The 17,647-nt window shown below is 37.7% G+C and overlaps 1 protein-coding gene across 2 annotated transcripts in view; it reads left to right on the top strand.

Annotated features, from left to right (window-relative positions):
* Positions 1-16,862, top strand: part of PRKAA2 (protein kinase AMP-activated catalytic subunit alpha 2) — a 45,502-nt gene extending 28,640 nt beyond the window's left edge. For both annotated transcript variants that reach the window (XM_040470372.1, XM_040470373.1), the window contains exons 6-8: positions 12,057-12,561; positions 14,003-14,129; positions 15,385-16,862. In XM_040470372.1, the coding sequence (XP_040326306.1) occupies positions 12,057-12,561; positions 14,003-14,129; positions 15,385-15,623 (871 nt within the window). In that variant the 3' untranslated portion in view covers positions 15,624-16,862. The remainder of the gene's footprint in view (positions 1-12,056; positions 12,562-14,002; positions 14,130-15,384) is intronic.
* The last annotated feature ends 785 nt before the right edge of the window (positions 16,863-17,647 follow it).

Here is a 17,647-nt window from a genome sequence, read left to right on the forward strand (position 1 = left end):
TTTTTGGGACAGAGAGAGACAGAGCATGAATGGGGGAGGGGCAGAGAGAGAGGGAGACACAGAATCGGAAACGGGCTCCAGGCTCTGAGCCATCAGCCCAGAGCCTGACGCGGGGCTCGAACTCACGGACCGCGAGATCGTGACCTGGCTGAAGTCGGACGCTTAACCGACTGCGCCACCCAGGCGCGCCATGGTTTTATTTTTTCATTATCGCTTCGTATCTAGCTATTACTCAGTGCATCTTCCTCCAGTCCTAAATTATAACTCCATAAGGGTAGAGGTAGTGTCTTACTCATCTTAGTACACACAATGCTAGAAGGCCCACGAATGTAGTATATGTTGAGAAACTATTTGAATAAATTTCAGGAGTGCCTGGGTGGCTCAGTCGGTTAAGTGTCCAGCGCTTGATTTGGGCTCAGGTCATGATCTCACAGTTGTGGGATTTGAGCCCTGCTTCAAAGGCTCTGTGCTGACATTGTGGAGCCTGCTTGAGATTCTCTCTCTCTCCCTCTCTATTTGCCCCTCCCCTGCATACACATGCATATGTTCTCTCTCTCTTTCTGAAAATAAATAAACTTAAAAAAAAAGTGAATAAATTTCAAATGGAATACAGGGTGAGATTTATGTATTTTATATATGATGAAATATGTATTTTATATATGATGAAATAAAGCATTAAAAGTTTTGCTAAGATTTTGAATAAAAAAATAAGCTAGGGCTGTGAAGGATTTCTTGTTACGTGAGAAACTTCGGAACTTGCAGTGTTACTGTGAATAGGACCTTTATCTAGCATACACAAGCCATGGTAATTCTTGACCTTCTACTTTTTACTTACTGTGTTACGTTTCCTAGGGTTTTTTTTTGTTTTTACCTAACATTTCATCGGTTATTTATTTACAAACACATTCTGTTACTGTCTCTCCAGAATCTCTCCTCTTACAAGCCAGAATGGCTGTGTAGAGACCTGTGACTCTTGGAATGTTTAAATAGAGTAGTTTTTTACGTGGTAGCTGCTGATCTCTTCTGAAAGCAGGGACTGATTGCTTTTCCATTTGTATACTGTTTTTCTCCCCTAGCTTTTCTTCCAGTGTTCCAGGCCTCATACATAAAATAAACGTGTGATTGTAAATTAACACCAACTTTAGTTATGGAAATGAAGTTAGCAGGAAAAAAAGCTTTTGTGTTTACAGTTTTTGTTTTGTTTGTTTTTGGCCTTTTTTTTTTTTTTAACATTAAGCTCTATGCCCAGCTTGGGGCTTAAACTCACAACCCTGAGATCAAGAGTCAACATGCTGTGTGGACTGAGCCAGCCAAGCACCTTGGTCACTTAATTGTCTTTTCCTTAGAAAGAAAATTAGAGACGCTGATACATATATTTGCACGTGTTTCTGTCAGCACATACATTTAGAATAGGAAAAGTACTGATTCCACTTGTGTTAAAACCGATACTTGTATATTTACAAGCTTTAGACGAAAAATGTAAATAAAAAAAAAATAAAAGTCTATTAGGATGAAGTAATTTATGCATATGTAGTTGACATAAAATAGTATTCAGTACAAGTACAAACTCCCAGTTATAAAAAAAAAAATGGCATTCATTTCTGTTCTCAAACTAATAACTTGAACTTATAGTTTCTATCATTTTTTATTTATCCAAATTCAGTTTTTTAATGTATGGGAATTCTTTTCTTTGCTTTTGTTTTTTTTTTTAACGTTTATTTTTGACAGAGAGCGTGAATGGGGTAGAGGCAGAGAGAAGGAGGGAGAGGGAAAGGGGGAGAGAGAGAGAGAGAGAATGAATGAATGAATGAATGAATGAATCTGAAGCAGGCTCCAGGCTCTGAGCTGTCAGCACAGAGCCTGATGCGGGGCTCGAACTCACAAACCATGAGATCGTGACTTAGCCGAAGTCGTATGCTTAACCGACTGAGGCGCCCCTGTTATGCTACTGCATTCTTTTTTTTTTTTTTTCTAAGGAAAGGAACTTTATTTCATGGAAAAAAAAAATCTGGGAGGGATTTTTCTGAACCAAAATCCACTGGAGAACAGCAAGAGATCAGAGTGATGACAGTTTCTCACTGGCTGCATCACAGTCGTGATCAGTACCCCGATGGGCTCTGTAAATGATACTGAGTGGTAGGGCTCCCCCTTCTAGTGTCCCTGCTCTCTTTTAGCTATGTTTCCCTTTATTCTCACACTTACTAGTGGTTTTGTGGCCCAGCTGAACTTAACACAAGCTCAGATGTGCTTTATCTGATACTGTGGAAGGTATGGGGTGTGGATTGACCCACCAGGGTTCAAATCTGACTGCACACAGGAGTTACCTGCCAACCTCCAAGAGCCAGGTTGTGCCCCTCTGTGGCATTCAGTGTGGAGTTGGGCTGGCTGCAAAGAGGAGGTGTCCCACAGGGTCTCCCCTCCACAGCGCACCTTGGTCCCTGCGACACAGATGCGTCTCCCAGGCTGATGGGTGGTGGGGGACCAGAAACACCCACACGTGGATGACTTAGCCCACCAGCTTATTGAGCACTTAGAGCAGAACTTCCCTCCTGCTGTGGTCCTGGTGGTGTGGGCCTTGGGGTTGGGGTGCCTGTGTCTCTGCACCCCGAGTTGTTATGCTACTACATTCTTATAGTTATTCCATGTAGGTCTTATTTTTCTTATAAGGTGGTAAGTGATTGGAGGTTAGAAAATATCTCAGTATTTATTCATTCATTTAATCATTTTTGCTTTTATTCATTCAGTAACTATTTATTTAGTATTTATTCTGTTCAAGGCTCTAGGCTAAGTTCTGGGAATATAGTGATAGACAAGACAGACATTGTCTTCATGAAATAACATTTTTGTATTCTCCCAAGTGCCTTAAGCTTAGTATTACTCTTATTACTAATAATTAATAATAACAGTTAATACAACGTGATTAAAAGTGAAGGGTCTGAAGTTCAACTGTTTTAGTATTAATCCTAATTATTCTGTTTACTAACTACCAGCATACTACTTATTCTTTCTGTGCTTTTGTTACATCATATATAGTGGATTTGGTGGGAGGAAAGTCTTAGGTTGAGCCATGTGAATTTTTTCCGTAGGTCTAAAAACAGCTGAATATCAGAAACTGCAGACATTCAACCCAATATAATTAAAGCTTTTAGAACGATGTCCAGCACACGGTGTTAATATGTAGGAACCTTTTAGCTGCAGTTGAAGAAATTTGGACACATTGTGAAATTTCTAAAATTTGATATTCTTTATAACTCATTTGGTCTCCTTTTAAAAAATATTTTTGAGAGGCGCCTGGGTGGCTCAGTCGGTTGGGCATCCGCCTTCGGCTCAGGTCATGATCTCGCGGTCCGTGAGTTCGAGCCCCACGTCGGGCTCTGTGCTGACAGCTCGGAGCCTGGAGCCTGTTTCAGATTCTGTGTCTCCCTCTTGCTCTGCCCTTCCCCTGCTCATGCTCTGTCTCTCTCTGTCTCAAAAATAAATAAACGTTAAAAAAATTAAAAAAAATAAAATAAAAAATATTTTTGAGTATGGTTGACACACACTGTTACATTAGTCTTAGGTAAACAACATAGTGATTCAGCTTCTCTATATGTTATGCTATGCTCACCACAAGCGTAGCTGCCGTATGTTATCATAGAATGCTATTACAGCATCATTGACTATATTCCCTGTGCTGTGCCTTTTATTGCTGTGATGTGTTCATTCCTTAACTGGAAGCCTGCGTCCCCCTCTTGCCTTTTCACTTTGCCCATACCCCCTACCACCACCCCCCCTTCCCTGGCAGCTGTCTCTTCTCTATTTATTGGTCTGATTCTGCTTTTTAAAATTTGTTTATTCATTTCCTTTTTTAGATTCCACTTATGAGTGAAATCATGTATTTATTTTTCTCAGATTTACTTCACTTAGTCCATTCATTTTGTTGCAAATGGCACAATACCATCCTTTTTTAAGGCGGTGTAATACTCCATTGTACACGTATACCCCATGTTCTTTTTTTTTTTTTTTTTTAATTTTTTTTTCAACGTTTATTTATTTTTGGGACAGAGAGAGACAGAGCATGAACGGGGGAAGGGCAGAGAGAGAGGGAGACACAGAATCGGAAACGGGCTCCAGGCTCTGAGCCATCAGCCCAGAGCCTGACGTGGGGCTCGAACTCACGGACCGCGAGATCGTGACCTGGCTGAAGTCGGACGCTTAACCGACTGCGCCACCCAGGCGCCCCATACCCCATGTTCTTTATCCATTTGTCTGTTGATACTTAGATGGTTCCATATCTTGGCTATTGTAAATAATGCTGCAGTAAACATAGGAGTGCTTATATTTTTGTTTTGTTTTCTCTAGGTAAATACCCAGTACTGAAATTATTGGATCTTATGGTATTTCTGTTTTAACTTTCTTTTAAAGTTCCTTTGAGATAATAACCTCACATGCATGCGGGGAAAGAGAGGGACAGAAAAATCCCAAACAGGCTACACACTGACAGTGCAGAGCCCAATGTGGGGCTCAAACCCATGAACCATGAGATCATGACTTGAGCCAAAACCAAGAGTTGGACACTTAACCTACTGAGCCTCCCAGGTGCCCCTGTATTTTAAATTTTTTGAAGAACCTCTGTTCTGTTTTTCACAGTGGCTATACCAGTTTATATTCCCAGCAGCAGTGTATAAGGGTTCTTTTTTCTCTGAAGCCTTGCCAACATTTACTGTTTCTTATCTTTTGATTTTTGCTACTCTGTTGTAAGGTGATATCTCGTTGTGGTTTTGATGGTGGTTTCCCTGATTACAGAGGTTGAGCATCTTTTCATGTGTCTATTGGCCATCTCTATGTCGTCTTTGGTAAAATGTCTATTCAGGTCCTCTGCCTATTTTTTAATTGATTGGTTTTTGTTTTGGTTTGTTTTGTTTTTGTTTTGTTTTTTGTTTTTTGGTGTTGTGTTGTATAAGTTCTTTATAAAGTTTGAATATTAACCCTTTATTGGATATATAATTTGCAAGTATCTTCTCCCATTTGGTAGGTTGCCTTCGTGTTTTGTTGATGGTTTCTTTCACTGTGCAAAAGCTTTTTATTTGATGTAGTCCCAATAGTTTATTTTTGCTTTTGTTTCCCTTGCCTTAGGAAACATATCTAGAAAAATGTTGTTTTGGCCAGTGCCAGAGACATTATTGCCTGTGTTTGCCTCTAGGAATTTCATGGTTTCAGATCTCACTTTTAGGTTTTTAATCCGTTTTGAGTTTATTTTTGTATATGGTGTTAGAAAGTGGTCCAGTTCCATTCTTTTACATGTAGGTGTCCAGTTTTCCCAGCACCATTTATTGAAGAGAATGTCTTTTCCTCGTTATATATTCTTGCCTCCTTTGTTGTAGAGTAATACACCATGTAAGCATAGGTTTGTTTCTGGGCTCTCTATTCTGTTCCATTGATATGTGTGCCTCTTTTTGTGCCAGTACCATACTGTTCTGATCACTCTTGCTTTATAGTATATCTTGAAATCTGGGATTGTGATACTTCCAGCTTTATTTTTCTTTCTCAACGTTGCTTTGGCTATTTGAGGTCTTTTATAGTTGCACACAAATTTTAAGATTGTTCTAGTTCTGTGAGAAATGCTGTTGGCATTTTAATCTGTAGATTGCTTTGGGTAGTATGGACATGTTAACAATATTCATTCTGGGGCATCTGGGTGGCTCAGTTAAGCATCTGACTCTTGATCTTGATTCAGGTCATGATCTCATGGATTATGAGATCTGACAGTGCAGAGCCTGCTTGGGATTCTCTCTCTCTCCCTCTCTTTCTGCCCTTTCCTGCTCATGGGTGTGTGCACACGTTCTCTCTCTCTCAAAGCAACTAAATAAAAAAAAAAATTTTTTTTTTCATTCTTCCAGTCTATGAGCATGGTCTTTCACTTCCTTGGTTAAATTTATTCATAGGTATTTTATTATTTCTGGTGCAGTTGTAAATGGAATTGTTTTCTTAATTTCTCTTTCTAGTACTTTATTATTAGTGTGTAGAAATGTGACTGATTTCTAGGTATCTGCAGTTTCACTGATTTATTCTAGTAGTTTTTTGTTGGAGTCTTTAGGATTTTTTAATGTTACTCCCATGTCATCTGCAAATAGTGACAGTTTGATATCTTTACCATTATGGATCCCTTTTATTTCCATTTCTTGTCTGATTGCTATAGTTAGGATGTCCAGTACTATGTTGAATAAAAGTGGTAAGAGTAGACATCCTTGTCTTGTTCCTGATCTTAGGGGGGAAGCTCTTGGTTTTTCACCATTGAGTATGATGTTAGCAGTGGGTTTTTCATATATGGCTTTTTATCATGTTGGGATCTATTCCTTTTGAACCCACTTTGTTGGTTTTTTTTTTTTTTTAATCATGAACAGATACTGAATTTTGTCGAATGAGATGATCATTTGATTTTTATTCTTTGTTTTGTTGATGTCATGTATTTGGGTGATTGATTTACAAATAATGAAACATCCTTGCATCCCCCAGAATAAATCCCACTTGATTGTGGTGAGTGATCCTTTTAATGTGTTGTTAAATGTGGTTTGCTGTTTATTAAGATTTATATGTCTGTGTTCATCAGGGATATTGGCTGTTAGTTTTCTGTTTTTGTAATGTCTGTGTGGTTTTGGTATCAGGGTAATGCTGGCCTTGTAGAATGTATTTGGAAGCTTTCCTTCCTCTTCTATTTTTTGGAATAGTTTGAGGAGAATAGGTATTAACTCTTCTTTAAATGTTTTATAGAATCCATCTGATACTGGACTTTTATTTTTTGGTAGTTTTTGATTATGAATTCAGTCTTATATATTTGTTTGGTTTGTTTAGGTTTTCTATTTCATCCTGATTTAGTTTTGGAAGATTGTATCTTTCTATGAATTTATCCATTTTTTCTAGGTTATCCAATTTGTTGGCATATAAGTTGGTGTAATATTCTCTTATAATTCCTTATATTTCTGTGGTGTCAGTTGGTAGTCCTTCTCTTTTGTTTCTGATTTTATTTGGACTTTTTTTTTTTCCTTATGAGTCTGGCTAAGGGTTTATCAATTTTATTTATCATTTCAAAGAACCAGCTCTTGATTTCATTTATTTTTTTTCTATTGTTTTGTAGTCCTTATGTCATTTATTTCTAATCTTATCTTTATTATATGCTCTAACTCACCTTAGACTTTGTTCTTCTTTTTCTGGTTCCTTTAGGAGGAACGTTAGATTGTTTATCTGAGTGTGTATTTATTTATTTTCTTAGTTACTGAGGTAGGCCTGTGTTGCTATATGTTTCCCTCTTAGAATTGCTTTTTTTTAAAGAGATTTTAGATGGTTGTGTTTTCATTTTCATGTGTCTCCATAACTCATTTAGTGTTAAGTCATGTATCAAAATTGGGTATCAGATAATAGTGATAGAAAGACTTAATTTCTGATGGCTGTGCAGTAGTAACACATGGGAAATGAACTGATTTTGTCTCGGGCGAACCCTCATAAACATTCTGGTTACTGGTTCCATTGATAGAGTTAATTGAGGAATTGACTCCTGAAAATCAAAAACTGGGAGTATGACTTTTTAACTGGCAGTTTTCTTATGGTAAAGAATTATGGTCCTTTGTCTAAATGAATGAATTAAAAAAAAATGTGGGGACACCTGAGTGGCTCAGTCAGTTAAGCGTCGGACTTTAGCTCAGGTCATGATGTTGTGGTCCGTGGGTTTGAGCCCCATGTCGGGCTCTGTGCTGACCACTCAGAGCCTAGAGCCTGCTTTGGATTCTGTGTCTCCCTCCCTCTCTCTGCCCCTCCCTGACCCATGATCTGTCTCTCAAAAAGAAATAAGTATCAAAAAAAAAAAATTAAAAATGTACATTATTTCTCTAGTTATTATTTTTAAGCATTTATTTATTTTATTAGTGTAATTCATATAGCATAAGTTTGCTCCTTTAAATTCTGTAATTCAGTGGTTCTCAGTGTTTTCGCCAAGTTGTAGAGTCATCACCATTTTCTAATTCCCTAAAAGAAACTCTATACCCTTTAACAGTCATTACATGTTTTCCCCTCCTTTTATCCCTTGGAAGCCAGTAATCTACTTTCTGCCTTTACCTATTTGCCTATTTTGGAAGTTTCATATACACAGAATCATAGAGCATGTAGCCTTTTGAGTCCTGCTACATTCACATAGCATAATGTTTTCAAGGTTCATTCATGATGTAGCATCTATCAGTTCTTCATTCCTTTTTTTCCTTGAACAATACTCCATTGTATAGATATACTACATTTTGTTTATCCATCCATCAGTTAGTGGATACTTGAATTGTTTCCACTTTTTGGCTCTTAAGAATAACGTTGCCATGCACATCTGTGTACAAGTGTTTTATGGCCACACGTTTCCATTTCTTGTGGGTGTATGCCTAGAGTTTGTAATTCTTGTATGTTGTTGCTGCTCTTCTTGTTGAGTGATTTTATTGAACTAATTCCATAAATTTTTTATTCTTTGTCATGGTTGACCCCTGAAATCTCTGCTTGGTTAGCTTAATGGTCAGCTAATTATTAGAGCTTCCGTTGAATGTCTTGATCTAATAAGTCTCCCAGCCTTTGCTGAGAGACTCCGTGCGCATGTCTCCATTCATTGCTCCAACGAGAAGCTCGTTAACCCGGCTTTAGGCTTTACTCTCTGTCAGCATCGAGGCTCCAAGTGAGCCACTAATTAGAAATTAGGGTCTTTCTTGGGCATGCTTACAGCCCTGCATATGTACATGGCCTTCTTTAGTCCCAGGAATGTATTACAGTATTTCAAAGATCCCAGTGGAACCCTTATTCCTGAAGTTTTCATTTTAAGGTTTTTGGTTAGCTTCTTACTTGCTCCAACTCTTATTGCCTCTTTAGGCAGCAGGGATGTGAGACAGTTGCCATTGGTTGTTTTTGACAAGTGTCCTGGGGAGAAGGCTGTTTGCAGTGAGGGAGCTCTGAATCAGGTCGGATCAAGACCAGGCTTGCAAAGTGGAGATTTTCAGGGAACGGCAAGACATGTCAAATAGTGACAGTTCTGTGGGGCTAGGACTTTGGAGAATTCTAAACCTATTCTGCTCTAATTCCAAACCTTTTTCCCCTTAGTGGTTGCTAGGCTGCCAGTTTTCTGGGCTACCATGATTGTGACGCTGTTGGTTTTCAAGGCTACCATGGAAAATGGGAGAAAGGAAGATGGATATAGGGCAGTTTAAAATGTCCCACATCTCATTGTTTTTACTCAGCTGTTTTCCTGAGTAAATACTTCTAAGGTTTTTGCAGGCTTTTGGTTAATTTCCAGAGTACTGGAAAAGTCGACTTTGATAATTTTTGCTAGTAATCTTAATGCCTGTATGGAAGAGTGAATTTTTGGAGTTCATTCAAAAGTGCTCATCTTCCCTATTTGTCATTGATGTTTTAAAAATGTTAGACATATAATTTCTTATGTTCTCTTTCTTTTGAAAAAAATTAACATCTCACATTTTTATTATTAAGCCTTGGGTACTTAGTCTGATACAGGAAACAAACACATTTAATGAATTCATTTCGGTTTTCATACTTAATGTATTCATCATTTATTTATTTTGCATTTACTGAGCATTTGTTTACACTGTATTGGGTAATGGAATATAGCTAAATAAGGCATGATCCCTGTTTCAAGGAGCTCTGAGTTTAGTGGGTAAGATTCAGAAAAAAAATCAACACCTATAAGAAAGTGTGAGTGTTAAATACAAAGATCTACTAGAGGCTATAGAAGATTCATCTTTGGATCACCCTCGGGGCCTGGCACACCATCATCAACATCATCATTATTTTTGTCTTTTCAATTCAATTTCTGTATCACAAGCAGAATGATCTTTATAGAATGCAAATTAGGTCATGTCACTGTCATCCCTGTCTCTCAATTCTTTCAGTGATTTTCATCAGGCATACGTTCTCGGCCCAAAATCTTTCTTACAGCCTACAGCTGTCAGAAATATCTGGTATGTTTTGACCCTCTAACCTGCAACTCATGTTTTCATGGCAGTGGCCTCAGTCCTCCTGCTCCTTGAACATGGCACAGCTGTTTCTTATCTCGGTCTTTACATATATTGTTTCTTTTCCTGGGAATACCTGTTCGTAGCTCTTTGCTTAGCTGATTTCTAATCATTCTGTTATCTGCTTAAATACCACTCAGAGTAGCTTCCCTAATTACACGCATCCCGTTGTGATTTTTACATTCTTATTTTACACTGTGCTTTCCACCTAGAATCTTTATCACAGGATTTTCATGTTTGTGTATTTGTAACTGTATATTTATTTTTGTGAATATTTTATCTGTATTCAGCTAGAATATAATCTCTGTGAGGATGAGAGTCCTTTTGCCATAGGATAACCTTAAAACTTATTTTTATTTATTTATTAAAAAAAATTTTAATGTTTATCTTAGAATGAGAACAAGTCGGGGAGGGGCAGAGAGAGAGGGAGACACAGAAACCGAAGCAGGCTCCAGGCTCTGAGCTGTCAGCCCAGAGCCCGACGCCGGGCTCAAGCTCACAAGCCGTGAGATTGTGGTCTAAGCTGAAGTCGGACGCCCAACCAACTAAGCCACCCAAGCACCCCTAAAATTTTTTTTAAATGTTTACTTATTTAGAGAGAGAGAGAGAGAGAGAGAGAGAGAGTGTGTTAGCAGGGGAGGGGCAGAGAAAGAGAGAGAGGAGGACAGAGAATCCCCAGCAAGCTCTGTTCGGTTAGCATGGAGCTCAAACCCACAAACTGTGAGACCGTGACCTAAGCCGAAATCAAGAGTCAGATGCTTGACCAACTGAGCCACCCAGGTGCCCCATCATTGTATACCCTTAGTTAATATTCATAAATGAAACAGTCAATACAAGGCATTCAAGTAAAATATATATTGATCTGAATTTAGCTTAGGGGGTGCCCAGTTCTACCAATAGTAATGCTTGTGCAGTCTCAAAGGAATAGTACATGTTAGTTGGATGAAAAGGGATGGGATATTCTAGGATGGTTACAGTAAATTATGTACAAAGGCCCAGAAGTGTGAGAAAATAAAATTTAGAAGAGTGATTATCAAATTTTTTGGTTTTAGTATTCCTTTACAGTCTTAAAATTGAGAATTCTAAAAAGTTGTGTTTTTAATGCAGGTTATGTCAATATCTGAGAAACTTAAAAAAACATTTAATTGACTTAAAAATAACACTAAAGCTACTACATGTTAATCTAAATAAATATCTTTTCTGAAAAATAACCAAAAAGAAAATGGTAACAAGAGTGGCATTATTTTACATTTTCAGATTCTCTTAAGTGTTGGGCTTAATCAGAAACAGTGGCTAGGTTCTTCTGTCTCTGTCTTCATTCAGTCTGTTGCAATGTGTTGTATGTTAGTTGCAGTCTATGAAGAAAATCTGACATCAAGTAAGTGGTTGGAAGGGGAAGCACATTTTTAATAGTCTTTTAGATGGTTGTGATATTCTTCTTGGTATTAAGCCAAAGCTTAACGTGTTAGTTACAATATCAAATGAGAAAAGGTATCAGCCTACTTTTGTCCTATATTACATTAAAATTAACAGGTTGCTTTTGTGTTCTGTGGATGTTTTATCCTTGTATGATTTTGTAACCTCATGTGTTGGTCATTTTGAAAATACTGGGTTATTGAGTTAGAAAGATTTTCCAAATGGTGACATGTTCATTATACAATATTAGAAATCATTTTCATTGTTACCACTATAAAGTTACTAGCAAAGTCTTTCGTAGGAAGCTGTCAAACCAGTAGAGGCAGATACAAATTGTGTAAAATTCTAAAACTTTGCTTTAAAGCTTGAACTTTATCATTGGCAACAAACACTGCCAGTTTCCTTTGAAGTGACAGGCTCTGAGAAAATTTCAGCCAAATACCTAAGCCTGAATAGCCATAGCTATTCAAGGGTGGGGGTTAGTTAACTTAGCCAGGGTCACACAGAGAACAGGTCTTCCTGATTCTGTTATATTGTATTGCCCCGTGTATAAATTACTTGGGACTTGCCAAAGCATGTTCTTACAATAGTGTATTGTGGTATTTTTCCTAGAGAGCATGAATGGTTTAAACAAGATTTGCCCAGTTACTTATTTCCTGAAGACCCCTCCTATGATGCTAACGTCATTGATGATGAGGCTGTGAAAGAAGTGTGTGAAAAATTTGAGTGTACAGAATCAGAAGTAATGAACAGTTTATATAGTGGTGACCCTCAAGACCAGCTTGCAGTGGCTTATCATCTTATCATTGACAATCGGAGAATAATGAACCAAGCCAGTGAGTTCTACCTCGCCTCTAGTCCCCCAACTGGTTCTTTTATGGATGATAGTACCATGCATATTCCCCCAGGCCTGAAGCCTCATCCAGAAAGGATGCCACCTCTTATAGCAGACAGCCCTAAAGCAAGATGTCCATTGGATGCGCTGAATACAACTAAGCCCAAATCTTTAGCTGTGAAAAAAGCCAAGTGGCATCTTGGAATCAGAAGTCAAAGCAAACCATATGACATTATGGCCGAAGTCTACCGAGCTATGAAGCAGCTGGATTTTGAATGGAAGGTAGGAGATGGCAGTATATTAAGATCGTTTGTAAAAGGTTTGTTTTTTTGGTTTTTGTTTGCTTTTTGTGTTTGTGTTTTTGTATACTAAGCTGTTCTGAACTACTGAGTTCTTAGGGTCAATAGAAATTTTGATTTAGATACAAATTTTGTGGTCATCTTGCTTCTGGATGATAAACCCCATTTTCCTCATTAATGTACCATGTACATTCAAAACTAAAGTTTAAGGATGAAGAGTTGTCGATGCTGGGGACCTCTGATATTTTTGAATTAGCGACTAGCATTCTTGGCCAAGAAAGAGAACGTCATCAACCTGAAATCGCCTGAGAAAATTGTCCATCTGTTTTCTCCTGCATCATAGCAATAAAAAGTCATGTGTCTTCAACGATGCTATGTTTAACTTTTTGTTCTCATTTCTTCTTTTTCCCACTAACTATAGCAGCTAGTGGTCAATACAGAGGATACCATCAGGATAAATTTCTTCAGTCAACAAATATCTTTCTCTAGGTTGAGAAGATCTCTTTTATTTGTATAGTGCTTTTAATCCTTAGTTATGGTATGTTTTTCTTACTCTCAGCCCCCAGTTTTCCTTTTTTCAAATTAGTGCTCAAATTCATTATAAGTCTATTTGAGTATAGGTGGAAGGAAAAGCATTTTTCCCCCATCTCAGATATCCTTTTTCACTCTTGTTCCTTTCTTGAAAGCTGTGAATGTATTTTTAAAGGAAGAAGAAAAACATTCAAATACACCATGCATATATTCATTTGACATGTTTGAAAAATCAGTCCTTTTCATTTTATTGGTACATGAAATGAATAAACAAAATAATATTTCATTAAAATCATTTAAAAACATTTCTGAAGCAATTCAGTGAAAAGAGAGACATTAATGTCTTTAAAATTCCATACTGAAAAAAAGTTTGAACTAACTTGACAGATGTTTTGAAAACCCAGGATCATCTTTTTTCTGAGCTGCAGTTGTCTTATCTTCCCAAGGCAAATAATACTTCTTCACAGGATTATTGCAATACTTAAATTCTGTGACAGTACCTATTTATACTGCTGAATGCAAACCATTAACATATTGGTTCTTTTTTATTCCTTCTACTCCATATTAATAGGGAGAAGTATTCAAATTGAGGCTGGGTAACCAGAATTACTGTTGATGTGTTAGAGTGGGGGCATATCTAGAATGAGGGCTAAGACACTCTATAATCCCTGCATTCCCTTTAGGTTTCAGTTGCTCTGCACACACAGTACTATCAGTAGAGATTAAGTCAATATGAAGCTGTTATGTAATATATATTTTAAAAAAAAGGTCATTCAGGAATTCCTTTTCTACCCCACCTCTATCAGTCGTGGCTGTTTGCAATAAGAATAGGAAGATATTTTGTAGTTTGTTATTTTTAACATTTTTCCTTAAAAAAAGATTTCCCATTTTAGGTAGTGAATGCATACCATCTTCGTGTAAGAAGGAAAAATCCAGTGACTGGCAATTATGTGAAAATGAGCTTACAACTTTACCTGGTTGACAACAGAAGCTATCTTTTGGACTTTAAAAGCATTGATGGTAAGGAAGCTATGCAGGCATGAGCTCTGAGAAGATAAAACTTGGCGCTAGTTGACAAGATGTTAAAATCATCTCAAAGACATGGTGGGTAGGTCTTCTGTACTGGTATTTTAGTAATCTAGAGTTAACTAAAAATGTAAGTGAAATGAAAAGGATTGAAGACATGTGGAATATCTCTAATCCAGCACCTCTTCAAAAGAAGTGCCTCCTTAGCATAAAAAAGTCACTTAAAGTGCTGGCTGTGGGAGCAAAGTAAGGAATTACAGGGAAGTAATTTTTACCTAAACTTGTCTGATGTTGTCAGGTTCTTTGTCACATTTCTCCATTCATATGTTATTACCATTAGGGTTGTAATAGCTAAACTTGCCTATTTATCAACTTCCCTCATCCTGGTTGGCCAAATGGGCTTTTGCTTGGAGTCAGCCCATTTGGTCTGCCCCAGATGTCCAGGAGACGAAGGAATTGGGAGGTGGTCTGGGTTGTGTCTAAGTACTTAATGTGACAGAAGTCAAACCTTCATGAACCGAATGGGGTTGTTGAGTTCAGAGGGCCAAGTGGGATAAAAACAGTAAGCCATGGGTTAGGTGCCGAATGGACAAGAGTAGAACTGAGTTCAAAGTTGGGGAGGTTGTTTTCAACAGAATAGTTAAATTTCGTTCTTGAACTACCACCAACGATAGCAGTATTTATTTCGTCCCTGACCACCATTATCAGAATTGCCCAGCATTCTTACTACAATGCAAATACTTGGGAACTACCCCCGTATCTACCAAATCAGAATCTCTAGAGGTGAGTCCTGGGAAATTGGAAGTCTTCACTTTTAACAAGATTTTCCTTGCCCCTCCTCCAGGCAATCAATTGCAGTGTGCACTGAATGTGCAGAATGGCAACTTTTTTTTTTTTTTTTTTTAGTGATACCTTTTGTTGGTATGTTGCAAGAAAATAATCCTCCAAGGATGTGCTTCCTTCCTATTGGTTATCAATCTGATTTCAAGGCTGAGGCCAAATACTATACGGAGAAGGATTTAGGGGTGACATTTTGACCGTGTCAGTGTTGTGATTGGTTAGTGATGTCTTGTGACAGTGGGAGGAAAGGGGTATTGCCACCCCTGCTCCCCGAACTCTGAAACATGACATCCATTAAGTTGCGCTTGTTCAGATGTGTTTCCTCAATGTTCTGAATGTAGCATCTTCAGAGGAAGGTCTCAGACAAGTACACCTTTCATGTAATTTGCTCTTCTTTGGTTCATTTCAGATGAGGTGGTGGAGCAGAGGTCTGGTTCGTCAACACCTCAGCGTTCCTGTTCCGCTGCTGGCTTACACAGACCCAGATCAAGTTTTGATTCTGTAACAGCAGAGAGTCATTCACTCTCTGGCTCTCTTACTGGCTCCTTGACAGGAAGCACACTGTCTTCTGTTTCACCTCGCCTAGGCAGTCACACCATGGATTTTTTTGAAATGTGTGCTAGTCTGATCACTACTTTGGCCCGTTGATGATGTTTCTCTAGTTTGTCTTTGTTATTGCACTGTGAAAATCAGATATATTCTTAAAATCATTATTTTACTTATGGGTGTCACATCCTCTGGAATACTGATCGAGAGTCATGAATATTTCCAGGGGACACTCAATGCCATTGACATTACTGAAAACAAAAAACGTCTGACATTTTATTTACCTGTAGACATCTGTAATTCTGTTTTGCCTATGATGAATTCATAGGCAGTGTCTTTAGTAGGTGAATGTCGGTGAAGATTGTTAATTTGAAATTGTGAGTTCACTACAGATGATTAATGCACCTTCACCCGTGAACCGTCTCATCAAAGGATAGTTTGGCAACACCTCTTTGCTCTACTATTTAATGTAGGTAAATCCAGTTTGCTTCCTAAAAAGTGAAGCAGGCTTTAAGTTGGGTTGATGCATCCCGTTCTCTTGCACAAGAAGATTAAAAAAAATAATACGGCCATTAGTAAATTAGTATTTAAATGTTGAAATCTTAAAGGCTTGTCCCCCAAATTTCAGAAGCCAAGTTCTTCGAGTAGCTTTAGTGTTTGCAGATACTGCCTATTGTTTAACAGAAGGGCTGTGGTCCTGAAACAGGTAACTGGTTTTTCCAGGTTGCTTAAAAACAGCTATAATCAGCTACTGGCTGGGAGATATCCTTGAATAACTATCTTAAGAGCCTTCAGTGTTCTACTCAGTGTTGGAACATCCAGAATGGCAGCAACTTTTGTGTTTTTCATAAATGTTATATCATTTTTAGAAAAACCTTAACATCATTTTAAAACATGCCTTCAAAAGTACCTTTCTCAAATTATTTTTGGCTCTATTTTTGTATTTCACTAGGCATGATAAAGTAGACAGTTAAATGAAACAAAGCAAAATATCAACAGTCCCTTAAAAGAGAACTCTTATCTTTGATTTAATGTATGTGGTGGAGAGTTTTGTGTCTGTCCTGTTGTATCCCACAATGCTCATTCTTCATTTGAAGTTCAAATTTGTCATAGCAGCTGTTCCCCTCCCTAACCTTCCCACCACCATTGTCTTCGTTGTTTGATCCTTAGTGGCTGATTGACTTAGCTTTTTTCTGGTTCCCTTTCTGTGTTCTCTATCTTGGTTCTAGCCATCCAGTTTGAAAACACTGTTCTGGCCCTAAGGGCTTTTGTGTACTTCCAAAGCTTAATAGTCTCTGACCTTGACTGTTGGGCTGTTTGGGTAGGGAAGCCTTAAACATTTAAAAAACAAAAACAAAAAAACTCTCGAATAAATGTGTGTTGTTTACATATATACAAATATGTATTCACACACCAGTGCTTTTAAAGGAAAACCAAACAGTTTCTTTGTTTTGCCTTGTGCAGGTTTTATTTTTTAAAGTTTGAAAAGAAACCTATCTATATACAGCACAGTAGATAATAATAGCTCATTGCTTATATTGTTTTAGTGAAAGTATTTAATTTTTAAATTATGTGTAATTTATCTAATTTGTATTTATCTATTCATTTGTTTAATGTGTTGTAATTAACACTGTCATTCACCTGACTTACCCCAGAACAGATTAAGCTCTTGAAAACCAAGTTTCTCTTTGCCAAAAATGATGTTTTCTACCAAGAAGCAAATGAAAATGTTAGGATAAGTTCCTCTTGTGTTTATGGAAGATCAGCATGTCTGTCTTTAAGTAGTTTTGAGTCAGGAGTTTGTAGTGTGTCACATCATATTGGTTTATAGGACTTTTTTAAAATGGTGTTAAGAACTTTTAAATCTGACTTAATATTGAAAGGAATCTGTTCACCAGTGTAGGAAAGAGGGGTGGGTTTACATTAAACTGTTTTAAGTTTAAGCCTTTGAAAGACTGCCATCTAGTGGCGTCAAAGGGTACTTTCTGTAGTTGTTTTTACAGGGAAAGCAGTCTGGCTGTGTATTTTGCTTAGGGCATAATTTTGGCCTCTCTAAATGTGTAAATACCTCTTTTGGGAAAAACAGGACCGCCTCATAATATTTGCTTGACTATGAATGGGTGACC

The sequence above is a fragment of the Herpailurus yagouaroundi genome, unplaced genomic scaffold, assembly GCF_014898765.1.
Source record: "Herpailurus yagouaroundi ecotype Mexico unplaced genomic scaffold, PumYag 77, whole genome shotgun sequence".
Taxonomy (NCBI): domain Eukaryota; kingdom Metazoa; phylum Chordata; class Mammalia; order Carnivora; family Felidae; genus Herpailurus; species Herpailurus yagouaroundi.